This window comes from Bolinopsis microptera, chromosome 7, assembly GCF_026151205.1.
Source record: "Bolinopsis microptera isolate Bmic1 chromosome 7, MBARI_Bmic_1.0, whole genome shotgun sequence".
Taxonomy (NCBI): Eukaryota; Metazoa; Ctenophora; class Tentaculata; order Lobata; family Bolinopsidae; genus Bolinopsis; species Bolinopsis microptera.
Window position 1 is genome coordinate 675,134 of NC_087078.1, and position 12,077 is coordinate 687,210.

A 12,077-nucleotide genomic window follows, 5' to 3' on the forward strand; every position below is an offset into this window, starting at 1 on the left:
GACATTTTCGTTTTAAAATAGTGTACATTTTGAGACAAGTTTTATGAAGACCCCCCCCCCCACCCCCCCCCCCCCCCCCCCCCCCCCCCCCCCCCTTAAGATTTGATGCCTATCAATAATATAAGAACTATCATGGGTTTTCATCTGAATAAGATCTCTAATAATGAGTTTTTTTATGAGTTTGGAAAGAGTCTATACAGGTAGCAGCATGATAACAATCCAAACATTTAAATGGTTTGTCGCCAGTATGTTTCCTTTGGTGGGTTTTAAGCGATGATTTTGAACTAGTAGCATAATCACAATCTACACATCTGAACGGTTTGCTGCCAGTATGTTTCCTTTGGTGGATGATTAGATCTGATTTTTGAGCAGCAGCATAGTCACAATCTGAACATTTGAACGGTTTGTCACCAGTATGTGTACGTTGATGCATGGTCAGAGATGATTTCTTGGCAGTAGCATAGTCACAATCTGAACATTTGAACGGTTTGTCACCAGTATGTTTCCTTTGATGAGTTTTAAGCGATGATTTTGCAGTAGTAGCATAATCACAATCTACACATTTAAACGGTTTGTCGCTAGTATGATTCCTTTGGTGGATGATGAGATATGATTTCGATGCAGCAGCATAGTCACAATCTAAACATTTAAATGGTTTGTCACCAGTATGATTCCTTTGGTGGATGATGAGATATGATTTCCTAACAGCAGCATAGTCACAATCTAAACATTTAAATGGTTTGTCGCCAGTATGTGTACGTTGATGGATCGTAAGAGATGATTTCTGAGCAGCAGCATAGTCACAATCTACACATTTGAATGGTCTGTCACCAGTATGTGTACGTTGATGGACGGTAAGCTTTGATTTCCTAGCAGTAGCATAGTCACAATCTGAACATTTGAACGGTTTGTCGCCAGTATGTATACGTTGATGGATGGTAAGATTTGATTTTATATTTGTAGCATAAAAGCAAGCACTGCATTTGAATCTCCTGACATTAGTTGGGGGTTTCTGACACTCAAGAGAGTCACCAAGAACATTGGCACAAGGTGCCCATTCCTCTTTATCAGATATCTGCTGAGTTAACTGTGCACTGTCTGGATGATCAGTATTATTGGGTGGTGGTTGATATGTTCTCTCTTGTATTTTTGCTGGATTATAGTTGTTTTCATCATGCTGCTTTATATCGAGTGACGAACAAGGTTCCTCCTTTATGTGCTCCAAAAAATACCCTTCATATTGAGGATACAGAAAGCCCCCTATGTTACCTTGTAACTCTTCTTCCTCAGTCTTTATCTCTGTTTTTATCTCAGTCTTTATCTCTGTTTTTATCTCTGTTTTTATCTCAGTCTTTATCTCTGTTTTTATCTCAGTCTTTATCTCAGTCTTTATCTCTGTTTTTATCTCTGTTTTGATGTGGTTACACTGTTGAACAGATTCACTATCAGCACTGTCCATTATCGCTGGTATCTTTCTTTATTCTTTCACACAACTCTTATGTCATAAACCTAGAATAAGTTCAAATGTTAGCAATCTACATCCAGAAAAGAGGGAGGATTATGATTATGATAAACTTCTGGTATAACATAATAATCATTCTATCTACTACTTACATTCAAAATGTTAGTAGGTATCTTAAACTTGGCTAATCTCGTTTCAATAATAGAATCTTTAAAAATGTACTTGATGTTCTAGTTCTAGTTTGATATTATTTAAATTCTGGCTACCAGCTTTAGTCCAAACCGGCTCAATTTTCACATTCATACTATTTTCATCCTCTAGGGGGTCTGATTCAATTTTCTTTAGATAATTTTTTGTTCGGACGAACAAGTAGGCAGATGGAAAGAATACTTTCTTAAAAAAATCAAAAATAGTGACTATTTCTAAAATGTTAAATAAAATGTTTTATAATAGCTGTTTAGGGGTCGTTCACATATTATGTAATCAATATTTTACCAATTTTTGCCCCCCTCTCCCATCCGTAATCGACCGTCATCAATACCCACCCCACCCACCCCCGGCCCCCTCTCCTGAAGCAATATAACGTAATCATGGCCTGACCCCCCCCCCCCCTGCCCCCCCCCCCCCCCCCCTGCCCCCCCCCCCCCCCCCCCCCCCCCCCCCTTTTTTGAATTTTTTCCCTAGAAAGTACCTTTCTCTACGTTTCATGCTACCCTGATCATGCTATTATGATGAGTCGAAATCATTGTTATGATATTCGGCCAAGCAGTTTTCAAACTACTTACTTTAGTTGGATATCCAGTCAATTTCTAAATTTTATCACTATCAAGAGTGAAATTGAGAGGAATTTGAAATAAAATATTGTAAAATTGTTATTAATCTAGAGGGTAAAAAAACAAAAGTTTATTACGGAATCAACAAACAACCCAACGGCCCCCCCCCCCTCCCCCCTCGGCTGATTACGTTATATTTGAACGACCCCTTAAGTTCTACACAGTGTAAACTCATTTACACTGTGTCGGCTCAAGCAAAGATTAGTTGTTGTCGAATTTAAGCTACACATTCAACATTGAAAGGGTTAGGTTAGCGTGTGGCAATTTGTGTGAAGTTTAAAATAATTAAGCTGTCTGCACTGGAACTCGAGGGGCTCGATACGCTTCTTTTGGTACCCCACAAGCCTAGTTTAAAGTGATGTTAAAAACCAACTGTTTTCGCCACCGGATTTCGCCATTTTCGCCATTTCCGATGCTGTCATTCATCTGGGAGTTCTGATATATTATTTTCCTAGTTCAGGGAGTCAATACGCTTCTTTTGGTACCCCACAAGTCTACCCTAGGGTGAAATTTCAAAATCTTGAATTTTCGAAAAATCAAAAAAAAAGGGCGTGGTCGTTTTCGGCATGTTTACCACTATTCAGAATTTCCCCAGTTCGTGATTATGATAACTTAGTATCATATTGAACTTATCCAAGAGTCAAATTCTCTGGACCTCAAAATGGCTACTGGATTCCTGTGGGATCCTAGAGTACTGGAACTCACACATTTACACTGATACCTACTACTTCTCTTTATTGCAAATCCTCAGAATAAGACTTTTTATCATCTGAGTTTCCAAATGACTTCTTAGTTATCTAAAAGTTCTAGTTTTGAAGCCGCACTGATCACACGAGGACCGTTTCTGTGAGGGTCCTTGTGAATTTTATTGACATGTACTGTGAGGTTCTTTTCAAAAGGTCCACTGTAATCACAGTATTCACAATTAAACAGCTTTTCTGCTGACACAGTATGACGGGTTCTCACATGATAAATTAAATTTGATTTTGTAGCTGCTCTGTAGTCACAGTGAGAGCAAGGATATGGTCTCTCACCGGTGTGAGTCCGCTTGTGAACTTGTAATGGAGTTGACTGCGTTGAAGAATAATCACACAAATCACATTTATAAATCCGATCAAAAGTGTGATGGGTACGTATATGTGTGGTAACTGACCGTTTATGTTTAGCAGAATAATCACACAAGTAACATTTGTAAGGTTTTTCTGCAGAGTGTATGCGACCGTGACTCTTCAAGGCACTTTTTGTCTTTGTTGAATAGTCACATTTTTCACATTGGAATGGTTTCTCACCGGTGTGTGTAAGCATGTGAATTCCCAACATGTGTGCGGTAGTTGTTTTAAAGTCACATTCGAGACAATGAAAGGGTTTAAGCCGTCTTTGCCCAGTATGAGTATGCATATGGTCCTTAAGATGATGATGCTGCCTACCTTGATAATCGCAGAGGTTACATTTATAAGGTTTTTCTTCAGTGTGCATTCTTCGATGTGTGGCCAAAGTGCCCCGAAGTTTAGCCCGAAAATCACACGTATCACACGAAAATGGTTTTTCATCAGAGTGGCTTTTCAAATGATTTTTTAATAGATACCTAGTTTTGGTTTTGAAGCCACAATGATCAGCATAAGAAGGGACGATCTGCGCCGTGAATAGTCATATGCGTTTTAAGAGATCCAGAAAATGTGGTCTGATAGTCACACTTATCACACGAAAATGGTTTTTCATCAGAGTGGCTTTTCAAATGATTTTTTAATAGATACCTAGTTTTGGTTTTGAAGCCACAATAATCACATAAGAAGGGACGATCTGCACTATGAATAGTCATATGCGTTTTAAGAGCTCCAGATCTTTTTGCACGATAGTCACACACGTCACACGAAAATGGTTTTTCATCAGAGTGGCTTTTTGTGTGATTCTTTAATAATCGCAGAGACTTTGTTTTAAACCCACACTGCTCACAAGTAAAGGAACGAGCACCACTGTGTGATAGCATATGGGCCCTCAAGTGAGTTAGGCTGCGACATGAATAGTCACATGTTGAACAGTTACAAAGCTTCTTCACACCCTGCTTAGCAGCTGACATTTCTTTAAAATCTTCTCCTTGTTGGCTAGGGACCTAAAGTTGGATGAGAACTGGTTAGAAAATAAAAGTGGAACTTACAATATTATCTACAGTATACCGTAACGTCATGTTTAAATTCAAATAAAATTACAAAGTCAAAATAAGACTTTGGAAGTACAGAAAAAATAATATCAAAATCAAATTAACAATTCAAATATATTATAATAAGATTTGAACAGTCTAACAAATTTTTTAAATGAGCATATCATAGTTATCATTTCCCAATCAATAAACTAAACTATCTCAAATTACGGAGTAGTTCGCTGTTTATTAGTCTCATGATTGAAATACTGATAGCTGGACAATATCCGGTTGGAAGAGACAAGGACAAGTGACAAGATGGCGTTGACGCCGAAAATTTGCCCTTACTTCTAACTTCCTTATTTCACTTGTCCTTGTCTCTTCCAACCGGATATTATCCAACTATCAGTAAACTAAACTATCAGTAGAAGTTGTATGCACACAATTCCGCAAAGATTTAATATTTGTTAAAAGATGGTTCAGTTTGAATCATATTATATATAATGACAGAATGTAACTAAAGCAATCCTTCACTTTATTCAGTATCGCTGATAATAAATTCTCCCATTTCTGCAAACTTTATATTTAAATCGAATAATAAGTTAATTAAGGCTTCCCCTATCCCCTGTTTCAAGAAACACAGCAATCTTAGCATTGATTACATTCACTAGATCTGAACAATGGCATTCTCAGTCATACTCTTCACCTGGCCAATAATACTTACCACAATGTCCACAGTGTCTCATTCTGAAATCACCAATACACGTGCCAAAGTTTTTACAAATGGCACATCTGTTACAATGGTTATGAAACTGTCCACTGTCGAAAGTTGGGTTACCAGAACAGATCCCGGTGACATAGGATCCGCCTGGGAAACAGTCTGATTCTCCTATATCATCACATAATATGTATTTGTCACAGTACACTGATATATTTGCCATATCAAGGAAGTCTCCACCTGCCAAGTCAGGCTGATCCAACAAGTCCCCTAGCGTTGCTTTACAAAAGTGCCCACAATCTAGTGTACCAGAAATAATGACTTGGTCAAGGTCGGATGGCTTACCGGTCAGTTTGATGTGCCCGTTGTATATTGCTGCTCGTGCACAATTACCGTCACCATCCCCCATTGGCTCATGTCCAAGAGCTTTTAATAGCTCCTCTATTTCCTGAACCTTGGTATTTTTTGGCTCAGTATTCATTTTCTGAAAATGTGCAAATTTATTCAAACTGTACTGAAATTAGTAAAATATTAAGATTATTAAAGGTTTTCAAATCGTTCTGTGATTATTGCATTTAAATTAGGAATCACATAAGAAATCAGACAAACAAGAATTTGTATTATATATTGGAGGATAAAGAAGTGATTCTTTAAATTTGCAAATTCAATTAATTATTTTATATATAAATCAAACGTTACATTCCATCCATGCAAAATTACAATGAAATATTTTGATATACTAATTGATAAATGGTACTGCAATATAAGTTGCTTATTGTGTGGCCGGATGACAACTAACTAATCTAGAAAAATAAACCTGATTAAATATAATAACTTAATAATTAATTCGGCTGAACCAACACATAGTAAGAGCCACATCACTCTTGAAACAATATGTCAATAATTAGTAATGAAATATAGATTAAGTGACAATAATACAAATACTAAAAACCGAAACTTGTATAAAAGAGAAAATAAAAACGTAACATAGCGAAATAAATAGTTTAAAAAGTTAAAAAACATTTTCCCCTTGTCAAGATAATCTTACACCACTGTGAATGCGAAGATAAATTAACAGCTATACTTTATATAATTTATATAATACGAATTTAAAACTGTTATGTATGGTCTAACAGTAAGTATCCTATAAACATAATCCTTCAAGTAAGGTAAAGTCTAGTTCTATAACTGCTATAGTTAATTATAGTTATTATAGTTGGTTATTACAGTATTTGTTTATAGTCTATTCATAGCAGTTGTCTCTTTTACGAGAATCTTTCGCTAGCTTCACCATAACATCGTCGTCACTATCCTGACACTGGCATTCATCTGACTCATACCCAAAGTAGTGTTCACCACAACAATCACAATGAAACCGCTCGTAGTCATCAATACACTCGCCAAACACCTTGCAGTCAGTACAGTGGTTATGGGACTTACCGTTGTTAAAGTAAGCTTCCCGACTGCAGATTCTACTAACGTATGTTCGGTATCCTCCAGTGCATTCTTTACACTCCACTGTGGCGTATTCAAGATCCGCATAGTCTGATCCACCGTAATCTGGCTGTTTTAGCAGATCACGGAGTGTCACCTCGACAAGATCACCACAGTCTAGTTTCCCTTTGACAACTACTTGATCCAGATCAGAAGGATGGTCAGTCAGCAGGATATGTCCACGGTAGATCGCAGCGCGCGCACAGTTTCCTTTACGTTTGTCAGGTTCCACACCTAGTGCTTTTAGTTGTTCGTTGATTTTATTAACCTTCTTGTTTATTTTCTTAGGTTTACCAGCTGGTAATACTGGTGGATATGATTCCTGTTCATGATTATCTAGCTCACTATTTGTATTGGAACTCTTGTCTGCTGTCAACTCTTTCGGATTGATTCCAAGGTCAACCAACACAGTGTTCATATTATCCTGAAAACAATACAGTAAAGTAGATCTGCACAAACAATAAGAAATAAAGTTGATGAAACCACTGACCACATCACATTAATAAAACTTAGCTCGTTTATTTATGGCGGGAGATATTATGGCGGGTAAAAATAATGGTGGGTAAATATATATCTGGGCCATATATTTGTTTATAAATTGCTATAAACATTTCATCAAGTCCAGCATGTGATAGTATATTATATAATGCGGTCGAGAATTTCAAGAAGACATTATCTGATCAACACTGATTGCCCAATCAGTTCATTCAGCATACCTAACTAAATTTAGTTAAAGTAGTAGATTTGTAACGTGCTAGCAGAAAAACAACAAGTTGTATAATAAAATTAAAATTTGGAAATGAACAGTCCAACGAAATAGAAATAAACTTATTGTTTCTGTTGTGAATGCATTTAAATACTTTTGTATTAAAGAACTAAAGTTCTATAGAAAACATTAAAATAATAGAAATAAATTAATTTGAAAATATTATAGTCATAATATTAATAATGTTGATTTGAACTTAAAAACGTTTAAAACAATGCTGGAGAACAGTACACTATGATACTATCAATACTACTATGTAAAATATACCAACAGCTTGCATCACTCAATATCGCTAAAATTAAAAATTATAAAAATTATAAAAATTCCAATCACATCATGACTCTTGAGTTACAATTATTGTTATTGAATACCCAAGAACTGATAATGCATGATAATTGGTTAAGAATACAAAATGCAGTGGTGGCATAAAATAATATCCACCTTGAGTATTAAAATTCTCAAACAAATTATATATTACCAATATAGAGGTACACCATTCTACATCAGGACACAGTCATCATCTCCAGTACCACTACCACTACCATCACCTCCACTACCACTACCATCACCTCCACTACCACTACCATCACCTCCACTACCACTACCATCACCTCCACTACCACTACCATCACCTCCACTACCACTACCATCACCTCCACTACCACTACCACTACCATCACCTCCACTACCACTACCATCACCTCCACTACCACTACCACTACCATCACCTCCACTACCACTACCACTACCATCACCTCCACTACCACTACCATCACCTCCACTACCACTACCATCACCTCCACTACCACTACCATCACCTCCACTACCACTACCACTACCATCACCTCCACTACCACTACCACTACTATACCATCACCTCCACTACCACTACCATCACCTCCACTAACACTACCATCACCTCCACTACCACTACCATCACCTCCACTACCACTACCATCACCTCCACTACCATTACCACTACCATCACCTCCACTACCACTACCATCACCTCCACTACCATCACTACCACTACAGCACTACCACTACCATCACCTCCACTACCACTACCATCACCTCCACTACCACTACCATCACCTCCACTACCACTACCACTACCATCACCTCCACTACCACTACCACTACCATCACCTCCACTACCACTACCACTACCACTACCATCACCTCCACTACCACTACCATCACCTCCACTACCACTACCATCACCTCCACTACTACTACCACTACCATCACCTCCACTACCACTACCACTACCATCACCTCCACTACCACTACCATCACCTCCACTACTACTACCATCACCTCCACTACTACTACCATTACCACCACTACCACTACCACTACCATCACACCTCTCACTTCTACATCAGGACACAGTCATCACCTCTACTACCACTACCATCACCTCCACTTCCACTACCACTACCATCACTACCACCACACTCTTCACATCCAAACTGGCCTCCAGACCCAGCCCAGAAATGATTACCACATCTGTCACAATGTCTATCCCTATAATCACCAATACACTTCCCAAATAGCTTGCATTTGTTACAGTGGTTGTGGAACTTTCCACTGTCGAAATATGGATCACCAGTGCACATATTAGTTACATACGTTCTACCTTCTCCACACTGGTCAATGTCATTATTTTTGTCACAAATAACAGTAATATCCTCCATTCCATTTTCGTAATCCATTCCAGCATAGTCAGGCTGCTCCAAAAGGTCTCTTAATGTTGCGTTACAATTGTGACCGCACTCCAGGGTACCAGAGAGAATTACCTGATCTAGATCGGATAGCTGGCCTGTTAGTTTGATGTGACCACGGTATATAGCAGCTCTTGTACAATTTCCGTTATCTTCGTGAGGCTCTATACCTAGCGATTTCAATTGTAAGTTTATTTTCTCTAATTTAGTTTTCCTTTTTTTGGGTTCTGTTGTGGAAGCCTTCCTCTTTGAACCAGCGCCAGTCTTCTCAGACTTTGGTTTATAATTCGAAGGACCCGCCCCATTTTTATTGACTAAAGATTTTAAATTCTCCCGGCCCTCAATTTCCTCATCGCTCTCCAACTCAAAAACGTCAATCTTCTGTTTCTTGGTTGCTGAATCAGTTGAAATATTAGCATTCACTCCTCTCTTCTTCTCCTTCAATTCTTTTGGTTCCTCAGATATACTACCAGTCTCCTTGCTCTCAGTTTGTTTCTGCGGTATGGGGGAATCATAACTCTGGTCAAAATGCGGAACAAAGAATTTAGTTGCAGCAGTTTGCCTCCCTGATCTCCTCACACGTTCGGTCATATCCTGGGAAGTGAGATGCACATGGTTAATTGGTTATTGTAACACAGCGTATTTAGATTTACTTGTGATTAGTCAGAAGTACAAAGCTGCATTTTTAGTTGAACATTTAGTTTTTGAATTGTAATGACAGCAGCGGTAAAACATCGTGTTTTTAGTTGGAATCTGCCTTCAAGAGTTAAACATATTTTAAGATTATCTACTAGACTTATGCTCTCAGTTCAGTGCTTTGACTAAGGAAGCTTAATTCTCAGTATAATTATGTCTTTGAACTCACAGCAAATTGTTTATTGTAGTCAAATAAAAAGTAACCTTCGAAAAAAGGGTTTGAAATTCATGAATAAATATAAATAAACAATAGATAAAATGCGAATTTATAAATCAAAAGCACCCATGACCATGGATACTGGATAGCCAATTCTAACATATCAAATAATATAAATACAAGTGCAACAACAGTAGCAGCCCATCCACTTAATATGTGATACCTATTATACCAAATTATATAAAAAAAATATTTAACATTAGTATTAAAAAGCAATCTGAGGTTCTCATTAAATAATTATAAATTATGTTTACAAGCAAAAATGCAAATAACATAATATAAATAAGAAATTTATTTTGTAAAATATATTCGAATATATTAAGTCAACGTGTCGATGTACAATAAAGTTATCTAATATAATTGCAAACTTCATTACAATCATAATAATTTATATAATTGAGTATTGTTAAGGTATGAATAATTTATCATTGAGATAAGACCTCTTCTCGTTAGATCGTTATATAATTTAATACATTACTAAGATGGTTGTCCGAAACATTTAGAAATAATTAAAAAAATAATTAAAAATACAACATTCCATGCAACCACTATAATAATAAGCATGCAAATGTAGCGAAAATATGAATTGTAAATATTTGAAATAATAAATATTTTAACAAAATGTTTAAAAAGCTCCCTCTTAATAATTCATTTGATATTTGAGCATGCAAATAAAAAGGGATGCAAATTGAAGATAAGCTCACCTTCAGTAATCAAAAGTATATAAGCTTACAAAGTTAAAAATATGTATACAATTGTATTGATTAAGTTTTTAAAAGGTGAGTCCACAAATCTAAACACAACACCTTGATCAATTGTTCATAATATCATAGAAGATCACCATCTCTTAATAGAGTTGAGGTAACCGTGGTTACTACCCTGGTTACCATGGTTAACACTTGGTCCGTGAGCGGTTAGTAACCATTGTACCACGCTTTCAGCTCAATTTGAAACATATAATCCAGCTTAACAGTCAAGAATTTGGGACATCGTTTCAAAGCATCTCTAAATTTACCGTTTATATCTCCCTCACCTTCCGTTGTAGCAACTGTCACTGGACTTGCTCGGCTGATACTACGACACTTTTCAATGAAACTTCCATCGCACTTTCCAAGGTTTGTCTCCAGAAAAGTGAGGGTTGGACAGTTCCTTACGAGGGAAAATATTTGAGCATCTTTGATATCTGTGTTTTCTAGATTCAGGAGAGTAAGAGCGGTGAGAAGAGGAGCTACTTCTCTTGCAAAGGTCACGTGGTCAAATATGCTCCAATCGGGTGTTTCGTAATTGCAACATGCATTGAAAAGGGACAACTCTTTAAGGAAGAACAAGTTCTCCAAGGGCTTCAAGGATCTGACATCCCTAATGTTTGCACCGCACAGCTTCAGAACTTCAATCAAGGGACACATTGCTGCGACAGATCTCAATAAGAGGGGATTTTCATCAAGGTCGCAGTTAAACGACAAATCTAATTCTTTTAGGTTAGGCATGAGTTGCAGTAAAGATAAGTTAACATTACCATCAAATCCAATAGGCATGCAATCATCATACCTCATTGCAAAGAAAGACTTTAAATTGCTTAGTTTTGGAGATTTGGTGTTAACATTGAGGCTTGGAAGGTTGGTTATCAGGTCATAGTCACATTCCCAAGGAGTGTTTGGGGAGTGCTCATAAACACGAAGATGCTCAAGGGTTTCGTGGTGGTTCTTTAAGATGAAATCTAGAAGCTCACCATCCAAGTTTTTGCAGTTGCAAAAGCTGAAAGAGGTCATTTTATTTTCCTTCAAGTACTTGATGATGCTAGAACCATCAATCAAATCTGAAGATTCAATATGAATCTTTTCAAGGTTCTTTGTTTTCTTAAGAAGATCACCGAGAAGTCCCTCCGTTAGTACCTTTCCATCTCTCTTACGATCAAAACCCTTTAAGGCCAAGCTTTTCAGCTTGTTCTTGGCAGGCAAGTGCTTTGCAAAACTCTCCAACCCAATCAAACCACCGGGCTTGTTAAACTCAATCACTAGTACCTGAAG

The 12,077-nt window shown here is 37.3% G+C and overlaps 3 protein-coding genes across 3 annotated transcripts; 1 reads left to right on the forward strand and 2 right to left on the reverse strand.

Moving 5' to 3' along the window:
• Positions 1-107: 107 nt before the first annotated feature.
• On the reverse strand, positions 108-1,549 carry LOC134818621 (zinc finger protein 300-like). The gene has a single exon (XM_063828261.1). The coding sequence runs from the start codon at positions 1,457-1,459 to the stop codon at positions 158-160; it is 1,302 nt and encodes a 433-aa protein (XP_063684331.1). The 5' UTR covers positions 1,460-1,549; the 3' UTR covers positions 108-157.
• Positions 1,550-2,520: 971 nt separating this feature from the next.
• On the reverse strand, positions 2,521-4,407 carry LOC134818807 (gastrula zinc finger protein xLCGF3.1-like). Its single transcript, XM_063828459.1, is given in 3 exon segments — positions 2,521-2,600; positions 2,991-3,909; positions 3,911-4,407. Coding segments are annotated over 2 exon segments (1,029 nt in total). The 5' UTR covers positions 4,115-4,407; the 3' UTR covers positions 2,521-2,600; positions 2,991-3,084.
• A 2,776-nt stretch (positions 4,408-7,183) lies between these two features.
• Positions 7,184-8,969, forward strand: LOC134818071 (integumentary mucin C.1-like). Its single transcript, XM_063827485.1, is given in 6 exon segments — positions 7,184-7,202; positions 7,918-7,948; positions 7,950-8,287; positions 8,290-8,453; positions 8,456-8,799; positions 8,801-8,969. Coding segments are annotated over 6 exon segments (1,065 nt in total).
• Positions 8,970-12,077: the final 3,108 nt, after the last annotated feature.